The sequence below is a fragment of the Carlito syrichta genome, unplaced genomic scaffold, assembly GCF_000164805.1.
Source record: "Carlito syrichta isolate Samal-C Ts95f unplaced genomic scaffold, Tarsius_syrichta-2.0.1 Scaffold307254, whole genome shotgun sequence".
Lineage (NCBI taxonomy): Eukaryota > Metazoa > Chordata > Mammalia > Primates > Tarsiidae > Carlito > Carlito syrichta.
The window spans coordinates 186,137-209,744 of NW_007251350.1; the positions used below are offsets into that span (position 1 = coordinate 186,137).

General features: G+C 42.4%; 1 protein-coding gene across 2 annotated transcripts in view; it reads left to right on the forward strand.

Moving 5' to 3' along the window:
• The first annotated feature begins 3,254 nt into the window (after window positions 1-3,254).
• HEPACAM2 (HEPACAM family member 2) overlaps window positions 3,255-23,608 on the forward strand; it is a 37,695-nt gene continuing 17,341 nt past the window's right edge. The window contains exons 1-3 of one of the 2 annotated variants that reach the window (XM_008064264.1): window positions 3,255-3,411; window positions 11,557-11,907; window positions 15,097-15,381. In XM_008064264.1, coding sequence (XP_008062455.1) covers window positions 3,333-3,411; window positions 11,557-11,907; window positions 15,097-15,381 — 715 coding nt within the window. In that variant the 5' untranslated portion in view covers window positions 3,255-3,332. Of the gene's footprint in view, window positions 3,412-11,427; window positions 11,908-15,096; window positions 15,382-23,608 lie in introns of those variants that run through there. The other variant, XM_021715656.1, reaches the window with a different exon arrangement.

A 23,608-nucleotide genomic window follows, 5' to 3' on the forward strand; every position in this document is an offset into this window, starting at 1 on the left:
AGCGCATGTCTGTAATTCCGGCTACTTGGAAAGCTGAGGCGGAAGGATCGCCGGAGCCCAGCAGGTCGAGGCTGCAGTGGCCAGAAGTGGCCACTGCACCCCAGTCTGGGTGACAGAGTGAGACTCCAACTCAAAAAAAAAGGTAGAATGTGTTCCTTTCCATTTTTCAAAAGTATATAGATGAGATTTATTTAGGACTTTGACATTCGGGTGGGGTCTGCTGTTGTGGTAGGCCAGTGCAAACTAGCAGAAGTTCAGACGAACTACCAGAAAATCCTGAGGAGGACTTGCTGGACGGCAGTTCTTAGAGGAGTGTCTCCCCCGTTTCTTCAGATTGGAGCATCTAAGCTGAGGGTTCAGGCAGTGGATCTGACTCAGGGCAGCAGTATTAACTGTGAAGTAGGATGAAGACATATTTCTAGTGGCCCAAACAAGAGGAGCCTCTGGAAGCTTAAATAAAAGCTGAGATCTGGCTTGATTGGGAAGATTAATTTCTTATCACCTTATAAATACCAAATGGTGGCGAGATGAAGCCCTTACAAGATGAGTGACTACATTTCTTGAGCAAGTAGTAACAGAACACCTTCTGAAGGTAAAGCAGGAACTTGAAGTGGTGCCGGGAAAGAAAACATTGCTGCATGGCCATTTAGCAACCGGGTAAGACAGACCTAGGCTTCTGGGAGGCAGTATGGTGGGCCTGTATCAGGGTATACTAGGCATAGGTTGTGTGGTCTAGTCCCCTCTGGCAGCCAGCTCTTCCTGTAAACTGTCATCTTTCCTGGTATCTACCTAATTACAAGAACAACAAAAAAAAAACCAAACACTTTTTCCACCAGTTTTTCATGGTCCCCACTGTTCTACATCGACCCTGGCATTTCACCACCTCTCCTCAAGTGTCTGCCATTGCAAAACATTCATATGCTGTTGGTGATTAAAGTATGTGGATGTTAGAAGTTCATGCAGCAGACGTTTGCTATATAATGCAAGACCAGCCTTACTTACAATTTAAACACTTTAGGCTGTAAACTGTACAGTGTGACTTAAGAGGTAACCAAAAATCTCTGCCTCACAACACACACACGCACACACTATCCCAGTGACTCTTTGCTTTGCTTGTAGTTTAATCACCATGGACATAGATTGTATGGGATTAAATCAGCCTTCTCATTCTAAGTGCTTAATATGCATAGCATCTGTCAGCAATAAGGCTACAGCCTCCTGTTTCCTGAACAGAATCATAGAACAGAGCTTAACGGTGGGTTATAGGTGTGATATGAGACAGTCACGGTGGGAAATTTCTTACAATGATAAAACTGCAAACTATTTAAGAGCCACGTGAAATCAGCAACAGCTGCAGTTAAATTTGAAATTTGAGCACTGTTGGTAGACTTCCTGGGTTAGCACTCTGATTTCCGAAGTTATTCCGACAGGTAAGTCTATGCCTATATCCTGCCGCTAGTGGGCGCTGTGCTGTGTTTATGTGACAGCGGTCCCCAGATGTGCCACACAGGTATTGGCATTTTATAAGATTAACTTTTGCATTTGATGTATAGGTCGCATCTATTCTCCCTTTATGTAGTAAAAGAAGGGATATTTTTAAATGCAGCAAAAGAAACAGCAAAACAAAACTCAGAATGAAAAACTCCTTTACATTTAGTGCATTTAACACTAGGAAAAACACACTATGTTGTGTTTATTTCTCTCATTTTGCCAAAGACCCGCCACACTTCATCGTAAACCAGCTATAGGTTGGAAAACACTGGAAAGACCTGCTTGGATGAAGGCAGCTGGATGTTAATACCGATCTAAAGGTGTTGGAAGCCTGTGTGGGATATGCAGAAATTCCAGGTTATCCTCCAATTGGATTTTAAGCAGTTCAGTAATAACATTTATTTGCATTTCTTAAGCATCAACTGAGGATTGGAAGGCATGGGCTGAGAAGCATCTGGAGATTTTTTTTCTGGAGGGACAATTAAAAAATACTAGCTAACGCTATGCTAAGTACTGAAGATCCATAAATATTCAAATAAGACTGTTCTTCCTACTTGAGGAGCTCAGAGGGAAAACAAGCATTCAGTAACTGAAGGGTTAGTGAGGTACAGGCTGCATAGACGTGTCTGTGCAGATATAGAGACAGCATGGAGAAAGCTGTGGTGCCGCTGTTTCCTGGGTGGGATGTGGCTCTTGCTGTTCTGAAACATGGAGGGATCTTAAGGTGACTGATCTCTGAAGAGAACTCGGGTTTCCCAGAAGTCACTTCCTTTACCTATGGAAGCCCTTCTAGAAGAGCATTGCTACAAAGAGTGTTTCCAGACTTGGATTCCAGAATACTATTGATCCTTTTTTACTTTCCATTATGTCTGAGGAACCTTTTTCCTTTCCCCATCAGTGAACTTCAGAGGCCTTCACTGTTAAAAATGACAGGTGCAAGGAATCTTGACTTTATGTGAATTTGATTCTATACTTTTCATGTTACATAGTAGAAGGCTTGAAACCAAGTAGGGATTAACTTATAAATTAGTGAATGATGTGGAAGTGCTCAGACCACCTAATGCCATGACCAGGAAGAGGCCTGGCTGGAAACCTGGGGCTCAGATGCCCAGGACAGGCAGTTCACTTGCTGAGAGATTTATCTGTGGAAACAGGGCCTCAGACATCATCTGGTGGACAGGCTTTTCATTATAATTATGCATGGTCCCTACCTCAGTCCCACTGGGAGACACACTGTGATTTGTTTTTAAAAATAAGATGAATCCAAAGATTCAATAAAACCTAGCAGTCATTGCAATAGGAAATACTGCATAGAAAAATACATTTTTAAAGATAGTCTGGTGCTGTTGTGATTCTTTGATCTAATGTCTATGTGTTAGTGACTTCATGAAGATTTATAACTATTTGGCAGATACATGAACCACTCCCATTTTCATAGATTTTTTTTTTTTTAATTTTAAAATAATGACATAGTTTTGTGTGATAGGAAGCCACCTTGTTTTTAAAGAAGTTTCACAATGGGCTTTTATTATGCAAGCATGCTGTTTTTCAATAAAGTCATTCAAAGAGATGTTTTCCTTCATATTACTTTGAGTAATTTATAAAAAAAAAGACAGTTAGTGATAATTGCTAAGAAACTGTTCTGCAAGTCATAAGCCTGTATTATTGGAAAGCATGTAACAGGTGTTCCGCTTTCTCTGTATACACATTCATTCTGTATTCAAATCACAGAAGCGAGAGGCAGGACAGGGCCTGCTACCTCACTGCTCATTTCCCTGGCAAATAAACCAGCAGCTGCTGGCCCACGTTCCGAGTCACCACCAAGAACAGGCACTGTGTGCATGGGACAGGATGCTTGCATGGAGCCCTGCGGTGGCATGGTTGGCACCTTTCGGTGCAAAATGTACCTCCTTCTCTTAGGTAAGGCCTTGCGTGGTGTTTTAGCTGGTGTGTGTGTGTGTGTGTGTGTGTGTGTGTGTGTGTGTGTGTGTGTTTATTGTGAGCAAAAAATAAATATTTGCTTTAGGCTGTAGATTCACTCAATAATTGAAGAGCAGGTCAGAACCTTATAACAATAACACTGTTCCAGCAGAGAAACAGGAACATTTAGGAGAAATGAGTTTCAATAAATAGATCAGAATTGTTTTCTTGGAACAACATTTATTGTCAAGAGCACTCAAAATTAAGACATTCTAAAAGTCTAATGATTTTTTTTTTTAGCGTTTACTAGGTTCAGTAGTCTTTAATGTATTTATTGTGACAAATATTCTAAAGGCCTTGAAATTATGACTACTTAGAGTGAAACTCAGAATAATTTATGAAAATGGCTTTCTTTTTCATTGAAGACACTGCAGCAAACTGTTGACTCGGCTTCATTTTAAATTATCTGCCTCATCTTACTAAATATGGAAAAAAGTAAGGTTCCGAACTTACAAAAATATTTTAAACACAAAAGGAAGGATTATTAAAAAGGATTATTATTCCAAAATGCCTTTAGCTTTTCTCTTTGCCCAATGGCTAGTCTTAGGAGGAATTTTTTCTGTACCTTGATATTTTCCCTCATTCTCCTCCTTATTCTTGACATTTACAAGACTCTCTTTCCATCATTCCTACTGTTCTTATCTGTCAACTTTATATTCAGTAAATTTTCTGTTTTCCATTCTTCCTACGTATTGGTTTTAAAAGTCAAGTTATCTTCTTGTTTATATTCAGCAGATATGAATTGTAAAAAGGCTATATTTAAAAAATTTTAAGAACCATTTTGCTAGATAAGCAATTTAAGGTTTTAGACTTAATTCAGTTATCCTGAACCTTGCTCTTGTATATTTTATAAAAGTTTTCATCGTAAATGTGGTTGCTATTCAAATTGATACCTAAAGCATCAATAATTAGTGAATATCCCACATATTTGAAGTGTATAGTCTATAAATATTTTTGAGATCTTTGATTGTTCCAGTTATTACCATGCTTATGTTAACATATTCAAACCTATAATCGATTTTTTGTTTTTAAAATTTTTTGGAAAATTAAACAATTGTCATAACTTTATCTTTGTGCATTTTTCTCAGTTTTGAAAGCATCCTGTGTCCTTGTCTCACTCATTTTTAATTTTAAGAACTGCTATCATTTTATAAATGTTGTTTTTGTAATTAGCTTTAAAGAAGAACTTAGAGACAATTTGGTTGATAATTTTTTTAAATAAAGTGTATTTATGGAAGTAACATGTCCATAAATAGTTAAAGCAATTATTGTACCTTAAGACTTTCTTTCTTGTGCAAATTCACTTTTCTGCATAGGTATTATAAAGACCACAGGTAACATGAAAGTCTTTTTGCTTTTAAGAATATTTAATTTTTGTTTATTTCTTTTTTAAAAAACATCTAAAACTTTTGAAGCCTAATATTATAGTTTGTACAATCTATTCAGAATACAACTTTGTAATTTCTATTTTCCCTAAAGATGCAAGAATTTATTTTCAGTCAACAGTAGTTGTGTTATACTTGCTAATACCATGCATGATCTTGGGGAAGTAAACACCAGCTATTTTGAGCTATAGTAGAGGTCACTTTGTGAAGTCTGATGTTTGTATTCAATACAGTAAAACTGGTCTAGGGAGCCCTTTGTTGCTAGAATATAGATAAATTTTACAGTAGGACTTCAGGTGTTCCTTAATGCTGGATACTTCTTATTAACACTTGTTATGCAGTATAGAAGGGTCTGTAAAAGGGAAATTATTGCTATAATTTTGTATGTCAAGTTATGAATGGTATTATCAGTGTTTCTCTACATTGGTGTAATTCTTTTATGCAAAAAGTTGAAGTTTTCCTTTCTTATACACAGAAAGTATTAGTGAGTCTAATAATAAAATTGAATTCCCAAATAAAGTCCAAATATTTTGAGTATCCACAAGAAATTAAAATTTCATCAACTATTACGTTACTTATTTCCTTGAAGTTTATCTGTTCATACAGAGGATGATTTTCTAATCAGTAATTTTAGTTCTTTAGGTTTTCTCATACAACTAGAAAAGAGCTCTTGAAAACTTCTCAGAATGAAGATAATTTCTCTAAAACCAGTAGACTGCTGTGTTTGACAGTATGGATTATTGCATGTGTCATGAGAAACACAGCAAAGGCATATGTGTTCCCAAAATATAGAGGAAACATTCAATTACCTGTTTATCCCCAAATTTCACTCCAGGTAAAGATTGTGCATCAAAAGGTTCATATCTTTCTTGCAAAGTGAAAAGATTTTTGGTGACTGAGATAAGATAGAGATAAGAAAATGTCATTCCTTGATGACGTTCTTCTAACTTGCTACCTATCATTTATCTGATTAAATGATGTAGGCAATCTCTAAGCAAGCAGCTCTTGTAACACTGGGCTGTTCTCACTGTCAGACACAAACTCGAAAAAGCGTGAAACAAATGTTTTATTTGGTATGAAATCATTGAATATATTCAGAAATATTGATGGCAGTATATTATTTGAGATATTATTACGTGACAGTCTAAAATAGCCCCCAAAACTTGTTTTCTTCCCTAAACAATGATCACAAATGCCATATAAAATGTTAGTTTCTACTAAAGTAGTTTTATTTTTCTTGAGGCTACAATATTTGTATTGTATTTAATATTTTATTAAATAAAATTTTCGTCCCATAATGTTGCCATAGACTCTCTCACTAGTCTTCACATTTAAAATTCAACACTCTGAATCAAGATCCAAGAGATGGCAACGTTTGTATTTTAGTGATCTTAGTAACCTCAGAGTAACACAGTGCCTCCCATCCCTTTCCAGAATGGGAATTAAACCTCAATCTTTCTCCACCGTAGCTACAAAGAAAGTATATTAATAGGGTTTAGTCCCTTTACCAAAAAAAAAAAAAAAAAATAGAAAGAAAAGGAAACAGGGACTTTTGCAGTGACTTCCCCAAATGACGAGAACACATTGGGCAGAATTGCATTCAGGCCATCTCAACCTAGCAGAAGTCTCAAGGTGGAGCTGTGAAATATCCTAAACGAACCACAAAGTCCATGACAATACCGCTCCCTGCCAGAGGCAGCCACCCATGGTACGTTGCCAGCCATGCAGGCTTTCCAGAGCCATGATGAACTCCCACCATTCCAGAGGCAGCCACCCTTTGTACATTGGCAGCCATGAGGCCTTTCCAAGGCAACCCATGGCCATGCTGGACTCCCACCATTCCAGAGGCCGCCTCATTGTATGTTAGCAGCCACGCGACCTTTCCGGGACATCCCACAGCCATGATGGACTCCCACCATTCCAGAGGCAGTCACCCATCGTACATTGGCAGCCATGTGACCTCCCTTTCCAAGGCATCCCATAGCTGCGATGGACTCCCACCATTCCAGAGGCCGCCTCATTGTTTGTTAGTAGTCACATGGCCTTTCTGGGACATCCCATGGCTGTGATGTACTCCCACCATTCCAGAGGCCACCTCATTATATGTTAGCTGCCATGTGGCCTTTCCAGGGCATCCCATGGCCATGATGGATGCCTACCATTCCCCTTCGTTTCTTGCCCACAGACACTGAATTGCCACTTTATGAAGGGATATCCAGAGACCAACAACTTAATAAGTGAGCCAAAAACTGATACTTGATACTTCAAAATTCTTTGGACCACATTTCCATTTGATCTCTAAATTCTCTGGGCCCTTCACCTGCAAATGTAGGTAGCTGCTACTCTGAGAAGTACATAAGTTTGTGAGAACATAGAGTCGACCTCTACGAATATTACTCACTTTTCACACATGAGAAAACTGAGTCTGAGAATTAAAATGATTTATTTAAGGTTATACAACTGACCAATCATCATTTTATTCCTAGTATGTGTCTTTTACTAAGACTTCCCATTTTGCTGGATTTTTAACTTCATTAAAGGATCAAATACAGTAAGCTGTCAGCAAGTTTTGAGAATAGTTTCTTGAAACTCCTGGTGTCAGGGCAATTTGCAAGTGATGAAGTTAAGACTTATTGGTGGGCATAGGGCAAGAGAGTCCCCAGATCAGGAGTGAACCATATGTGAAACCCTCATAAATATCCTCATATTCACTCAAGTAAAGGAAACAGCAACACACTTAGTAAATTCAGTGAAAGCTACCTCTTGCTTACCTTAAGTGAGTCCTCACAGGTACTAAAAGACTAGGTTTTGCTTATTGCTTCCCAGGAAACTGTCCGGGCTTCCTGTCTCCAGTTTCAATGACAGATGTGTAAGTACCCTTTATATTGTGCCAAAAACACACATATGAAGAGGAGTCTTTCCCTGTGCTGGTCCCATTCTGTGGCCCAGCATCCTTCTAAACCCATGGCTGTGGGAGCTGCCCCTCCCCCATAAGCCTCTTTGTCTTACATATCTCAAGTTTTGAGACATAGACTTCCGCTTCCATCTTCCTTTCTCCTACTACTTCCTTGAGGGAACTACTACTCCTTTTCTGCGACCCACTTTGCTCCTTTAAAATTTCCAGCACCCAGCTTCCTCTTTTTCTAGTCACTTAAATTAGGAAAAACTCTACATTTAGCATTCCTACACTTGTCAGAAAAGAATCTGGAAGCCAGTCCTCGTGCCTTAGTGACTCTTTAGTTACAGGCCAAACCCCTAAAGTGAATATGCAAGTATAGCCAGTATCAGGAAGGAGCAAGACGGCCACTAAGGAGTTAACCACAGGCACATGGAGGCCAAAGAGGCACTGCCCAGTGCTAGCTGCGTGTCCAGGAGTCTCTTCCCCCTATGATCTCTCACTGTCCTCTCTACACCAGCTGTCTCCTCCTGAGTTCTTTGCTCTGACTTCTCTGCTCACCCCAGCATCTCCCCCTCTACTAATAACTGGCCAGGGCCAGAACCATGGGACTATTTAAAGCTCGCATATCCACCCCGGAAGGAAGGAGGGAGATTCACTGTTGGTAGGACTGGGTTGCTCATAGCACCAGGCCTACATCTTGGAGTTTCTGCAGAAATCCCCACTAAGGGCAGATGGACCTTTCACCTTTGCCTTCCTAATAATGTTGATGGCCTTTCGTGACGTTACTGGGATGAAGCCTAAAGACCCCCTTCCCAGTAACAGCAAAAGGAGAAGCAATCAGAGAGGATACACGTGTGTATAAACACTTGATGTTGAAAGACCCCCTCTGTCTGTTGCTAATCTCTCCCTCGCTCACTTCTGTCAGGTCTATTCTCCATCAGCATCTCCCTGTCCAGGGCACACTCCCAGGAGCAACACCTCATTTCACCCTGAGACCCCACTCCCGCTCCTCCCCGGCTGTGCTCCACCAAGCAAACTCCTCATTGTCACCAGTGTCCTGCCCATTCTCTCTCTCTTCTCTCAGTATTCAAAATACTCAGATGACCCATTCAAATTCTTCCCATTCTCTCCCCTACTATCATGTAGACATCATACTGCCTCCTTTTGAAATGAGGATTTGAACCCAAACAGCTGTTAATCGGGGTTCTAGCACCATGGTTGACTGAGCTGGGGAGGACTCTTCCCACTGTAAACGCATAGAAATGCAGAGTAGCATCAGTGTGTGTGGCTTAAGGTGAAACGAGAAATTGCCAGCTGCCAGGAACTAGGAGGAAACCTGAGGTCCCACAGTGCAGCGAGGGCCTGGCCCAACACCAGCACTGCAGAGCTTTGTTCAGGGTACAGCCCCAAGCCCCGAGGCCCCCAGGCCTCTCATTCTCTCTCAAATTCACTCTCAGCAGGCTTTCATGTCCAGTACATCCTTTCAGCATTACCTGTTTGGTGTCTGATGGACATTTCCTAATGAAAATGCCCCAAACTGACTTCTCGTCTTTCCCCAAAACCCTGTTCTCCCCACAGTCTTTCTTGCAATTAACTTGTTAGTTGCAACCTCATTCTTCCAGTTGGTCCTGTCAAGAGTCTTGGGCTCATTTTTGACTCCTCTTTGTTTCTTGTGTCCCGCCCCAGTGTCAGCAAGTCCATTAGTAGCAGGAAAAATAGAGAGATCATGACACTGAGACTATTATAGGACGTGGCACTTTATTATGCTGGCTAGCACAGCGGGCCCGAGAATCGAATGCATCCAAATCGAGCACCCCAGAACAGGAGACATGAGGTCTTATACCCTTGTTTAGGTAAGGGAGGGGGTCGTGTTAAGTGATTACATACTTCCTTTGGAATCTTACAAGGTTGTACTTAGCAAAATCAGATTTTTTTTTTTAAAGAACAAATGGTTTCCAGGAACTGCAGGCTTGTAAACCGTCAACTTCAAAAGGGAGGTTTTAGATAAGACGCTTTTCCATTTCCATGAAATAGCCAGTCTCTGGGCCATTTGGCCTTTCTTTTTTTTTTTTTTTGAAATGGAGTCTCACTCTGTCACCCAGACTGGAGTGCAGTGGCCGCTCCCAGTCACCGCAGCCTCGACCTGCTGGGCTCTGGCGATCCTTCCGCCTCAGCCTTTCGAGTAGCCGGAATTACAGGCATGCGCTACCACGCCCGGCTGATTTTTTGATTTCTTGTAGAGATGAGGTCTCACTGCCCAGGCAGATCACGAACCCACAGGCTCAGGCAATCCACTTACCTCAGCCTCCCAAAGGCGCGGGGTTACAGGCTGAGCCACTGAGCCCGGCTCATTTGGCCTTTCTTAAACAAATCCTGCCTGGCACCTGGCGGGTCTTTAAAGTTGCAACTTGTCTTTCAAAAGGAAATACCTCTCTGGGGCTTGGTGGCTCAGCCTGTAATCCCTCGCCTTTGGGAGGCTGAGGTGAGTGGATTGCCTAAGCCTGCAGGTTCGAGACCCGCCTGGGCATCTCTATTCATCTCTACAATAAATAAAAAAATTAGCCGGGCGTGGTAGTACGCGCCTGTAGTTCCAGCTACGTGGAAGGCTGAGGTGGAAGGATCCCTGAAGCCCAGCAGGTCGAGGCTGTGGTGGCCAGGAGCGGCCACTACACTCCAGTCTGGGCGACAGAGTGAGACTCCAACTCAAAAACAAACAAACAAACAAAAAAAGGAAATACCTTTAACTGCTATCAACTCCTTTCCTGCCCTGGGCTGGTGGGAGTTATCCCAGGTGATTGCCATGAGGCCAACTGCTAATCCTGAACCAGCTACATGTTTCTGTGTTTATTCACTCAATCATACAAGAAATATATTTGAGCATTTGCCGCATCCTGCCACACATTCAGCAGCACCAGCCACTTCCTGCAATGTCTTTCACTACCACTCTAGTCTCCAGGACAGCTGTCCCCCACCTACTCGACCAAAGTCACCTCTAATGTGTCCTCCCTGCTCTCAGCCCTGGTCCTGTCTGTTCTCACAGCAGATAAGCAAGTCTAACTAAACGCAAGCAAGATCATATCCTTTCTCTGCTCCCGAGATTCCTGCTGTGTCCTGTCTTAGAGTGGCACAGCCAAAGGTCCTGTGTGATCTGTCCCAGTCACTGGGTCCTTCCTCCACCCTCCCTCTGCACCTATTTCTCACTTGTCCTCAGAGCCACTGGTCAGATGCCCGCTCTGGGCAGGAGGGACCATCATGACTGGATCATGCTTTAATCCCTCTCTCCTTGGGATTTTTGCATTTGTCAGACTTTGACTAAAGGGGAGAACTTACTAAAAATGGAATATTCCATCATTTTTAAGGCTTAAGGGGAACTCCTTGGGAGGAAGTAGCTTCCAACTCACCTCCTGCCGTGTTTCTGAAGTCACATAGTTTGATTAGGGTGTGACATGGCAGACATTAACACAGTGATAATTTCCAATGTTTCAAAGGTTTCATTGGACTTCAGAACTAATAATCTTTCTTAGTTCCCCTTTTCCCATTGTCCTTAAACAGTCATAGATAATGACTTCTGCTTTTCCTTTACATCTTGCCTTTAGAGAAGTCAAGCAATCAAATAGTCTTTGGGTGGAGTTCAGAGACAAATATTTACCTCTATATGTAACTGGAACTAGAAACGTCAGTGCCCAGAAGTTGCTTTTCTTCGAAAGGGGTTGTCTCCTGATCAAGTTCTCTCTACAGCTGCCCCTTTGGGTGCTGGCATGTGGCCCGGGGTCTTCACAGCTTTCCTTTCCTTCACAGTAGGTGTCTGCTCGGGGCTGAAGGTGACAGTGCCATCATACACTGTCCATGGCGTCAGGGGCCAGGCCCTGTACCTCCCTGTGCACTACGGGTTCCACACACCGGCATCAGACATCCAGATCATCTGGCTGTTCGAGAAACCCCACACGATGCCCAAGTATTTGCTGGGCTCTGTGAATGAGTCGGTGGTTCCTGACCTGGAATACCAGTACAAGTTCACCATGATGCCGCCCAACGCGTCTCTGCTCATCAACCCACTGCAGTTCACTGACGAAGGCAGTTACATCGTGAAGGTCAATGTCCAGGGGAATGGCACTCTGTCCGCCAGTCAGAGGGTGCAAGTCACTGTCGACGGTGAGTCCGCTCGGAGTGTACACAGGCAGCAGGCTGCCTGGGAGCAGGCACAGGCTTAGGGGGGCTCTAGGTCCTAGGTCTGCTGCTCTGTGCAAGTCACTTACCCTCAAAGCCTCCTTGTCTTGTGGCACTAATGGCATGGCCTGCCTCACAGAACCTACAGAGCAGTGAATGAGGCATACGTGTGAGGAGCATGCCTAGGGCCCAGGAGGGGCAGTCAGACCACGGGTCTGGCTTGATTATGTGTCTGTCTGGCACTGTCAAGTGTAAGTTGTGGATGCAATGAGCTGGAGGGAATCTTACTTCCTCAGTAGGAGAATGCACCAAGAAAGAGCCTGTTTTTGTCTTGTGAAGATTTGTATTTTCGTGCCCTGTTTGGGGGAGACTGGAACCTACTCCAAGAACCCCCCTTGAGGGATAGGAATGCCTGGGAATGTCCCCTGAGGGGAGTGGGCAGGTTGCTAACCTCAGGATTGTTTTCCTTCTTGCCATTGTAAGCAGCACCCCTGAATATGCAGAGCTGCTTTGGATTTTTCTTGCCAAACCTGTTTGTTTGACAAGAATCCCCATTTTAATAAACAAACCCCATTCTAGCAATTGCTTGGGCAGAAGCCCCTCTTCTCACATCCACATCTGTCCACAGGAAAGCCCTGCTGGCTTTACCTTCAGGATATAGACAACCTCCAGCTTCTCATCATCCCGCTGCTGGCCTGCACAGCACCCCCAGCTGTGCCCTTTGCCGTTCTAGCTGCCTCCTGTCTCCTAGCTTCCATGCCCCCCCAGCCTATCGTCTCCCCACAGCTTCTGTCTCACTCAGGATGGAAACCAAAGCACCCGCCACAACCTGCGAGCCCACCACCCCCCACTGCCCATGTCCCTGCACTGCCCCACCCCGTTCGCACCCTTCTCTCAGTCTGCTCCAGTACACCAGGCTCCTCACTCTTCCTAGGACAGGCCAGACTCACCCAACCTCGGGGCCTGCGGACCTGCTGTTCTCTCCAACACACGGGCACAGCCCCTCCCTGGTTTCCTGTAGGTTTCAGCCCCAAGGTCATTTTTTCTGTGGAACCTTTACTCTTCCCCATGTAAAATACAGTCCGCCTCCCAACTACACTCCCCCACACACATGTGCACACAGACACACACACATATGCACACACATGCACGCATACACACACACAAGCCTAATCCCTTGCCATCTCTAGCCCCGCTTTCCTCTTTTTTCCCAGCACTGCCAACAGCCTGGACATATTCTCCATTCCCATGGGTTTGCTATTTCTCTTCCCAACTAACACATGGGGTCCCTAGGAGAGGGAACTTGTCTGCATTGTTGGCCACTTTGTCCTCCATGCCCAAAGCTTTTGCTCCAACTCAGTAGCTCTTTGGGAGGTAAGCGAGTGGCCACAGAGGAGACCAGAGGCTCCAGGGAGCAGAGAGGCCAGGTGCGGAGACCTGTGACTAGAGAGAACATGAGGGGAGAGACAGAGAGGCCCAGAGGGAGTCTTGTGAGCTCCCCTGTGGTGTCCTGCCTCTCTCCAACACTTTTACTGGAATATCCTTCCTTGTTTATCAGCATTAAGGCTGGATCTGTCTAGGGCAACGCAACCGAAAAATTAACAAAGCCTTGGTAGGGTTCCAGGGCCAAGTCAACCTTCTCCTCAGAAGGGAAACTCCCCCTCTGAGTCTCCTGGTCATCCAAGTGTCTGATCACATTGCTGATGACTGACTACTCTAAGGATCAGTCCTGCCATCAAGCCGTGGACATGTTGCCCACCCTCCCATACCACGCATGTTCCCACACACAGAACAAGTGCGCTCCACTCATTGTTCTTTTTCGATCATAACAACGTAAACACAAAGTTCTTCCACACCTCTTGTTCCTGCCAGGGAAGATGAAGGACTGAACTAGGTAGACAAGCCATTGGGCGCCTGCACCTGTGGGGGCTGGAGGCCCACAGCACCCTGCAAGCTGCCCTCCCCTCCTCCCTACCCTTCTGTCTTCTCCGGGCTGGGGAATTGGGTCTGTTTTCTGTATAAGACAATGTGAGCATGAATAGAAGTCAATGTACCTGAAGAAGATGTGTCTACCCTAGTTCGGAGTGTGCTGGGACCTGCAGCTGAACATTGCAGGCAGCCTTTGCCCTTGTCTGCCGCCACCATCCCATGTCCCATGGTTGTGCGTGGAGGAGACCATGGCTACCTCTCTCTCCAGGACCAAGGGTAGCGTTGCCAGGCCAAAAGCCCACCTCATTTAGTTGCTGACTGTTGTGGAACTCTGAGCAAGTCACTGTTTCTGTCTAATAGAGTCTAGAACCTCAAAGATGAATGAAAATGGTTAGAAATGGTTGTGGGAAATCAATCCCTTGATGGACCCTTGCCCATCCACCTTCTAGTTAAAATTCAGAAAAAAATACTTATTCATTCTTGAAAATGTATTATTTTGACAAGTATTACTAACTGTCTACTGTATGCCAGACCAGAAATAAAGACAATTTTCCTATGACTTGACTTTCCAACAAGAATTTCTGTTGGGATTTGCCTTTCATATCTCTAATTTGTTATAATACCCAAAGTGTATTTTCTCCTTTCTTCGGATTGAGTTGGTGTTGACATATGGGCTCTGGTTTGTCCAGGTGACTGACATAAAGTTGCAACACAAATGCAGAGCAACTAAAGTGCATAATTACTTCCACATCGAAAGAAAGGTTGTGCCTGTGCGAGCCTCTGAAATGTCCCTTCAGTTTCCCCAAAGCAGACTATAGATAAGCTGTATATTTTGCAGATGGCAGGTAGAAATTTGGGTTCTCCACACCTACCTCATAGCTGCTCCGGGCACACTGGGACCTCTTAGCGGAGAGGAATGGCCGTGTACACTTGGCCTGTGAGCCTGTGCCTTTGAGGCTGGGAACAGCACCATGCACAGGGAATGTGGGAGCCAATCCTCAGCCACTGATCGCAGGATCTGAGAAGTAAAGATACATCTCAAGGAGCAAGCTCTGTTGTTCCCCCATCTCTGACAACTGATGGCAAGTTTATATCTTTCCATTTTGCGCTGAACATGACTTTTATTTTCTCTATTGTTGCCTAAGCCAGCAACATGTACAGTGTCCAACACTGGAATTAATATTTGCAAGACCCTGATTATAATTCCATGAGTGGAAAAATCATCCCATCTCTCTTGAGTTACAGATCCTGTCACAAAGCCGGTGGTGTGGATCCATCCTGCCTCTGGGGCTGTGGAGTATGTGGGGAACATGACCCTAACGTGCCGTGTGGAAGGGGGTACTCGGCTGGTCCACCAGTGGCTGAAAGATGGGAGGCCTGTCCATACCAGTTCAACCTACTCCTTCTCTCCCCAAAACAACACCCTTCATGTTGCTCCCGTGACCAAGGACGACATCGGGAATTTCAGCTGCCTGGTGAGGAACCCAGTCAGTGAGATGGAAAGTGATGTCGTCACACCCGTCATATATTGTAAGTTTTGAAAAATGCTCATGAGTTGTTTTGTTTTTGTTCTTTGGGGGGTTTTTTAAGACATTCTCACAGAGAATGTGACAGAGAATGTAAGTACCACATGTCGTTTGGCTTTTGCCATTATTGTAGCTCAGCACTAGCTCTAATCACACCTTTTAGGTGTTGTCTAGTCATAAAATATCTACTAGCACAACCCCATTGCTTGAAGAGAAAGCTGAGAGACTGGCCAGGGGTCACTCCAGTTGTATTTTGTGATTCAGTCCATTGTGTGACCACATTTCTAGTGGTAAGCAAAAATCTCCATTTCAAGAACCCAGAACCATGGAGAGGCTGCAAAGAAAAAAACTGAAAGAATGCCTTGAGAAGAACTTTCTTCTTCTCTAAACATTGCCATTCCTAATCTAACAAGCTTTTTTTTTTTTACAGCAAACTATTTTCTTTACATCAATTATTTCTTTTTTATTATTTATTTTATTTTATTATGGGGTGTGGGGTACAAGTCAGGATTAGGTACATAAGTAATGCATGTGCAAGTTAAGTTTGGTGCTCCAACTGGCTGGTCCTTACTTCTCCTGGTTCAGGACCAAGTACCCTTTGTGCTGTTATGTGCCCCCTCCCTGCCCTGGCAGTGTCGAGAGACTGCTGATCCCTCCCTTGTGCTAATGTGATTAATAGGTCCCACTTATGAATGAGAACAGGTGGTAGTCAGGTCTTTGTTTCTGTGATAGTTCACTTAGTACGATAATCTCCGACTCCATCCAATTTGCTGTGAAGTCCATGATTTTGTTCTTCTTTATGGCTGCATAGTACTCCATCATGTATATGTGCCACATTTTCTCTTTTATTCCTCCTCTTTTTAAAAAATTTTATTTTAAAGATGTGGGGTACAATTCAGGATTAGGTACAGAAGTGGATATCGTACAGATCAAGTTTAGGCCTACCTTTGGTCCCCATTTTGTCTGGTTTGAGATCAGGTACTCTTATTAATGTTATGTACCTCCCTTCCCCTTGCAGTTATCAGCTACTGCCATTCCTTTTCTTATAGTATTATAGTACCACATTTTATTTATCCAGTCCCTTTTTGATAGGGAGTAGGGTTGGTTCCATTTTCTGCTATTGTGAATAGTGTAGCTATAAACATGCACGGGCAGTTGTCTTTTTAGTAGAAGGATTTATATTCCTCTGGGTATACTTTCAGGAGAGGGATCGCAGGATCATATGGGAGTTCAATTTCTAGTTCTTTTAGGAATTGCCACACTGCTTTCCGTAGAGGTTGGACTAGCTTGCATTCCTACCACACCTGCACTAGCATCTGTTTTTTTTCCTTTATTGAATTTTTTAATTAATGATGGTCATCCTTACTGGAGTTAAGTGGTATCTCAATGTGGTTTTGTAGCAGGAAAAATAGAGATCATGACACCGAGACTATTATAGGAAGTGGCACTTTATTATGCTGGCTAGCACAGCACAGCGGGCCCCGAGAATTTCATGCATCCAAATCAAGCTCAAGCACCCCAGAACAGGAGACGTGGGGTTTTATACCCTTGTTTAGGTAAGGGAGGGGGGTCGTGTTGAGTGATTACATATTTCCTTTGGAATCTTACAAGGTTGTACTTAGCAAAATCAGATTTTTCAAAGAACAAATGGTTTCCAGGAACTGCAGGCTTGTAAACTGTCAACTTCAGAAGGGGGGCTTTAGATAAGACTTTTTTTCATTTCCATGAAATAGCCAGTCTCTGGGCCATTTGGCCTTTCTTAAACAAAACCTGCCTGAAGCCGGGCAGGCCTTTAAAGTTGCAACTTGCCTTTCAAAGGGAAATACCTTTAACTGCTATCAACCTTTCCTTCTTGCCGCTGGGCTAGTGGCAGCCCAGGTGAGGCCAACTGCTGATCCCGAATCAGCCACATGTGCTTCTGTGTTTATTCACTCAATAATACAAGAAATATATTTGAGCGTATGCCGCCTCCTGCCACAGTTTTGATTTTCATTTCTCTGTACATCAGTCCTTTCTTATTGTTATTAATCTGCTTGTTTCTCCATCCCTACTATCTGTCTTTATACTCTAGCCATAGATTTCAATGAAAAATTCCTGGGGAAAATTGCACAAACAATTATAGGCACTTTGTTTTGCTACATAGTTCATCTTAATCTGGCAGAGTGAAAATGAGATCATTCTTTCAACATGTGCAAGTCTATGCACCAATCTCACTATTGTCACAGTATTTCCACTGTGATACATGATAGAAAATATAAAAATAAGAGGAAAAGTCATAATTGCATCTTCAAGTTACATTTTATGCTTTAGGCTTCTAAACTTTCTTTTCTTCTCTGTGTTAGTTGAAAGAATTAAAATCCCAATTTGAGTAAGTGTATGTTTCACAGAACATATCTTCTACTTACAGATTGAGCTTTCTTCTTTATATTATTTTACATTATGAACCTAGCCTATGAAAATCTCACAGAGAAGCATCTATCTCAAACAAAGACTAATGACAGAGAGTAGAAAGATGAACATTTAGAAAATTTACACTGTGGGTTCTGTTTACACACCTAAAGGTTAATTATCTACATGACTTAAGAACAATTTTGGCTTATTAATTGGCTATTATGAATATAATATTGTTAATTTTTGCCTTGATTATTTTTATGTTCGAATGCAAAGTTCTTCACTCATCAATAGTCATTCATTCACCTATTAATTAAGTTACTCACTCATTCATTTATCATTCATTTCCTTAAAAAAATCAAACATCAGCCGGGCTCAGTGGCTCAGCCTGTAATCCCGCGGCTTTGAGAGGCTGAGGTGAGTGGATTGCCTGAGCCCGCGGGTTCGAGACCCACCTGAGCAACTTGGCGAGACCTCATCTCTACAATAAATCAAAAAATTAGCCAGGCGTGGTAGTGCGCGCCTGTAATTCCAGCTACTTGAAAGGCTGAGGCGGAAGGATCGCCGGAGCCCAGCAGGTCGAGGCTGCGGTGGCCAGGAGTGTGCCACTGCACTCCAGCCTGGGTGACAGAGTAAGACTCCAACTCAAAAAAATAAAAAAAAAAATCAAACATCAGGGTTTGTCTGTGCTAAGTAATTATGACCCGCCACATAACATATAGAAACAACTCAAGCTCGTTAATTAAATAGTTTTTTTCCTTCTATCACCACTTTAGCCCTGTTTTAGTCTTTTGTTGTTGTTTTCTTGCTTTGGGGTGACAGATATTAAATGAAATGTATACTGTGATCGGAAGATTTGTCATTTATCCTATCTGTTGATATGGCATCTTCATCATTCTATGGAAGCAAAAAACATGTACCTTGGCTGGTGTTCTTTTCACTTCTCTCTTGGTCCATTACCTCATCTTCCTCCTGACATCAGCTTCTACAGAGAGCGCTGCCTGGCCCCTTCAACACCAGGCCATGGGGGAGGAGGTGTCCCATGTTCTGCAGTACCCCCACACATGCTCTGTCCTCACCACGGGTGATTTCCTGAACTCTCCTCCACTCGTGAGCTTCCCAGCCACAACAGAGTTCCTGGTTACTTATTTTTGTGACTAGGAAAATTCTTGACATAGGTTAAGCACTCAGTAAAGGTTCTTGAGCTTGACTAAGATGAAACATTCTGTTTCTTCATCTCCCGTTCAGTTCCCAAAGTCTCTCGATACTGTAAAAAGGCTAAATTCCCAGGATGAGATGACCGCTTCTCCATTATAGTACTTTGGCACTTTTTTCCTAACCTTTGGCAAAATTCCTCAGCGAGCTAATAAATGTCATATTCCAGTAATCCCCCACGGAGGTCCACATCACACCTGAGAACTCCAGCCTGAACCACCTATTCTGTTTTCTAAGGACACTATTTCCATTCAGGTCTCCTTCATGAAAGCAGTGATTATTTTTTATTTTGGCAAAACATATATAACAAATCTATTGACATTGTATATTTATGACATTATGATATCATAATCTGGTATTGGCCTTGGTGGGATCCAGTGTCAGGCTGAGAGTTCAGACAAGTCTCGCCTGCAGTTTACAAAGTGTACATGCCTTCTGACTCCAGTTGTAAGTAACAATCCACAGCCACTGAGCTTGTGTGTGGCATATGGCCCTCTTGCAGGGGAGAGCTCTGAGTGATAAAAATTAAAGGAAGAAAAGGTCATTCACAGCAAATACTTACCATCTGCTCCCAAACAGGGTGGCAAACAGCATCATGATGTAAATTTAAGTACTGTTCCCGCCCAGCCATAAATTGTTAAAGAGAACAGATGATAAGTGACTTTACATGTTGATTAGTAAAGGCTGTTCCAGAGGCAAAGGTTTCATTTCCAATGGTCTCATTTCCATTGGAAAAGAGAACTCTGCTGAAGGCGAGAAAGCAAACCATCATCCAAAGTTGTGGCGTTTCCCTTCTGCTTCCATCTTCAGCACAGAGGCCACTCCAGATAACTCCCTGGGGCTGCTGGGTTGTCATGCGCTTGAGTAATGTCCTGGGACGCACCTCAAAGTGAAGGGAGGGTCAACATGGAGTGCCCATGATAATGAAAATAACATCATAGGTAGTCAGAGGAAAGTGGGCAGTTAGCAGTGTGTAGAGTGTGTGATACAGATAGGCACATGTGTGTGTAGTGTGTGTGTGTGTGTGTGTGTGTGATCAAAAGAGCTGCATAGAAGAAGACTTGAAGATCGTGCACTGAATGTGGACATTGGTCCTCTGAGCAGTGAAATTACAAATGAATTTTCATCTTTGTGCTTCTCTGAATTATAGAATTTCTGCAACGTACATGTATTTCTTAAATAATCAGATAAACTATGTTACCTTTTAAGAAATCATATTAGAAGAAAAGAACTCAGATGTTTCAGATTGTTAGGTTTCAGGAGCTGGAAGAGATGCTTGGGACGAGAAGCAGGGGAGTTTGAGAGATTTAAGCCTGACCCTGAAGAGCCAGATACACTATTTAATTAAAGCAGACAGTGAAACCAGTATGCCAATCATGAAACCCAGCAAATGAAGAAATGGCAAAACCCAAATAAACAGGATGAGTAAAGAAGATAAACTAAGACAGTCAAACTCCATTCTTTAAAAGTATTTTTTTAAATTTTAACCTAGAATGATGTTATTAAATTATGTTAGTGACCTTATTCACCAGCCTTGGCTCTAAATGAGTGGGGCTTCCTCTGCAAATTAAACCCACCCTTGCAATTGGAACTAAAGAATCACTGCTTGAGAGAATATGCCATTATGTCACAAGTCCTCAGGCAATTTCAGATGAGAAGTTCCCAAAAAAGTCTTGAGTAATGTTGCCACACTTTGAAAGGTTAACACTCATTTTTAGGTGTGCTGAATTGCTAAACAACTTGCTTTTATAGCACATTCCATATACCCTGACAACCAACAGGAAGATGAAGGCCTAAATTGAGACTGCGTTTTTCTGACCACACTTCTCACCACTGGGGCTGCCTGGCTCTTTGCTCAGGACTGGCTCTCAGATTTTAGTGTTCGTGCATGGACTCAGGCTTCTTGCTCCTCCAGACTAAGGCCACTTCCTCCACTGATCTCCTGACATGTGAATCATGGCCAGGGCTCCCGGCTGATGACCTTTGCTTCCCTAATGTTCTGTCAGTGCTGGCATCTTGAAGGGACCTGCCAGGGCATAGAGCCTGGATAACAGCCACAGGATGTTCTCACCATCTCAGCAAAGCCACACCTCACTATTGGCTTGGGTTGAGTGAGTGAAAACAAATGTGTTCCCCTTACACTGCTGACTATTTAGTGGAATTCAAAGTAAGAGGGTTCCATGTTGCATCTCACTGTCCTAAACCTCTTGTCACGGTGGTTTACCTAAGACTGCAGCACAGCCTAAAACCTTCCCACCCACCCCAGGGGAGGGTCTTGACTTTCAGTTCCTGATTACTTTAAATTTGAAGGTACTAACTTCCATGTTTTCTTCCTGAAAACAGGGTTGCTTCATGTAGACATATAACTAAAAATCTTCACATTTCTTCATGTCTCTAGAAAGAAAACGCATAGAAGTTCTGTTCCCTAGCTAGATGGCATCTATTCTGCCTCTTCAGTTCTTGTTACCCTTAGAAAATGTGCTTGCCCGATGGTAGACTGGTCAGAAAATGCTGACATAATAAAGAGTCACTCTGGGAATCTGCAAACTTGAGATTGTCTTGCCAATAAGCAAAATAGCTTTGGCGTGGCATGAATTGTGGTGTTTCAGGCACTAGCAAGAACCTGGCAAGGAATCATCTAATCTATCTTTTTATTAAAAGGTGAGGAAGTGAGACCCAAAAAGCTTAAGTGATTTCTACAGGACTCTGAACTAATGATTGACAAAATTAGTTACCTCAATGTCTGATTACTACATTGCATTATCCCACATGTTGAGAGATGAATAGTTGATACTTTTAAAAAAATCAAGACCTTAGAGATTAGGTCATTATTGAGCAAGCCATCCCTAGACTTCCCCAGCTTGTAAAGTCTTTGGGACTACAAATCGTGTCTTCCACTTCCTTCTTTTTTTTTGAGTTGGAGTCTCACTCTGCCGCCCAGACTGGAGTGCAGTGGCTGCTCCCGGCCACCGCAGCCTCAACCTGCTGGGCTCTGGCGATCCTTCCGCCTCAGCCTTCCAAGTAGCCGGAATTGCAGGCATGCACTATCACGCCCGGCTAATTTTTTGATTTATTGTAGAGATGAGGTCTTGCTGCCCAGGTGGGTCTCGAACCCGCAGGCTCAGGCAATCCATTCACCTCAGCCCCCCAAAGGCGCGGGAATACAGGCTGAGCCACTGAGCCCGGCTTCCACTTCCTTCTAGCTCTCATTTGCTAAAGATATTATCTTGGATTTAGGATCACTCAAATATATTTGATTGCTTGATTGGCTAATTATAAAATTAATATATAATTAGACAATAATCTTTTAATTTTATTTACAGATGTGGGGTACAATTTAGGATTAGACAATAATTTATTGTAAAACTGATAATATAGTTAGACCACAATAAACTATTATAATATATAAAGTTATACTGTTTATACCTTTATCTCTTTAGTATAGTAAGACGAATGACTACATGCATAAAATTTAGATCTGCTATTTAACAGCTAAATAACCATAGCAAGTACATTGTTTAAATATCTCTTCCTTCATCTTATAATTAGAATAATACCATCTATTTCATGGTGCTTTTTTAAAATATTAAGTGTAGTTGTCTGTAGAAGCATTTAGTTATTTTACTCAGCAAATAGCCAATAAATTTTGATAATGTCCAGCTGAAAAATGAACATGAGCCTACCTAAAACTCAAAGTTTTTGAGACTATAAGCCAGGATTTAGGCTGAATTAGACAACTTGTCTGATTGGGGAATACTTTTTAAAATCTCTGTATTAATTCTTTGAAGAAAGCAATGGGAAATGTGTCTTCGTCTGCTGGCAATCGATGGTAGAATGCCACAGGAATACTGCAATGTGAGAAAAAACATGGGGGGCTATCCATGAATAAGAGGTTATTAATGATCAATGACTATTTTTTAATGGTAATGAAGATGTATTTTTTCCAACAGCAATCCTAAGCTTAGCTTGGGGAAAAAAAAAATTTTAAGAATTGTTAAAATGTTATGAAAATATAGAACACACCTATGTGTATTTTCATAAACCTGTGCTCCATGTGAAACTATGTCTTTTATAAATATTTACATGGCTATCTTAGCACTGAGGAAAAACATAGGTAATATGGAAAGTATGGTTGTCAAAGAGAAAAAGAGAGGTCATAATCTATTATAAAAACATTGCCAAATGCAGTGACCGTTTCAGAAAGATTGAGTCTGCGTATGTGGAAACTAAAAAAATTGATCTCCTGGAAATAGAGAGCAAAAGCGGTTACAACATGGCGGGGGCGGGCAACCACAAGTTGGGTAGTGGATACTGGATACGAACATGGTCGGTGGACAGCTAGACAGCAGGAGTAGGACCTTGCATTTTACAACACAATATGGTGACTATAGTTAAAGCAGTTTAGGGTATATTTTCAAGCAGCTAGAAGAGCAGATTTTGAATCTTTCCAACACAAAGAAATGATAAATATCTGAGTGATGGACAGGTTAATTACCCTGATTTGATCATTACATGTAGTATAAGTGTCAAAAATCATACCGTATCCCATAAATATGCATAATTATTATTTGCCAGTTATAAATAATAACACAATAAAATAAAGCAGAATATACAAAAATAAGCTA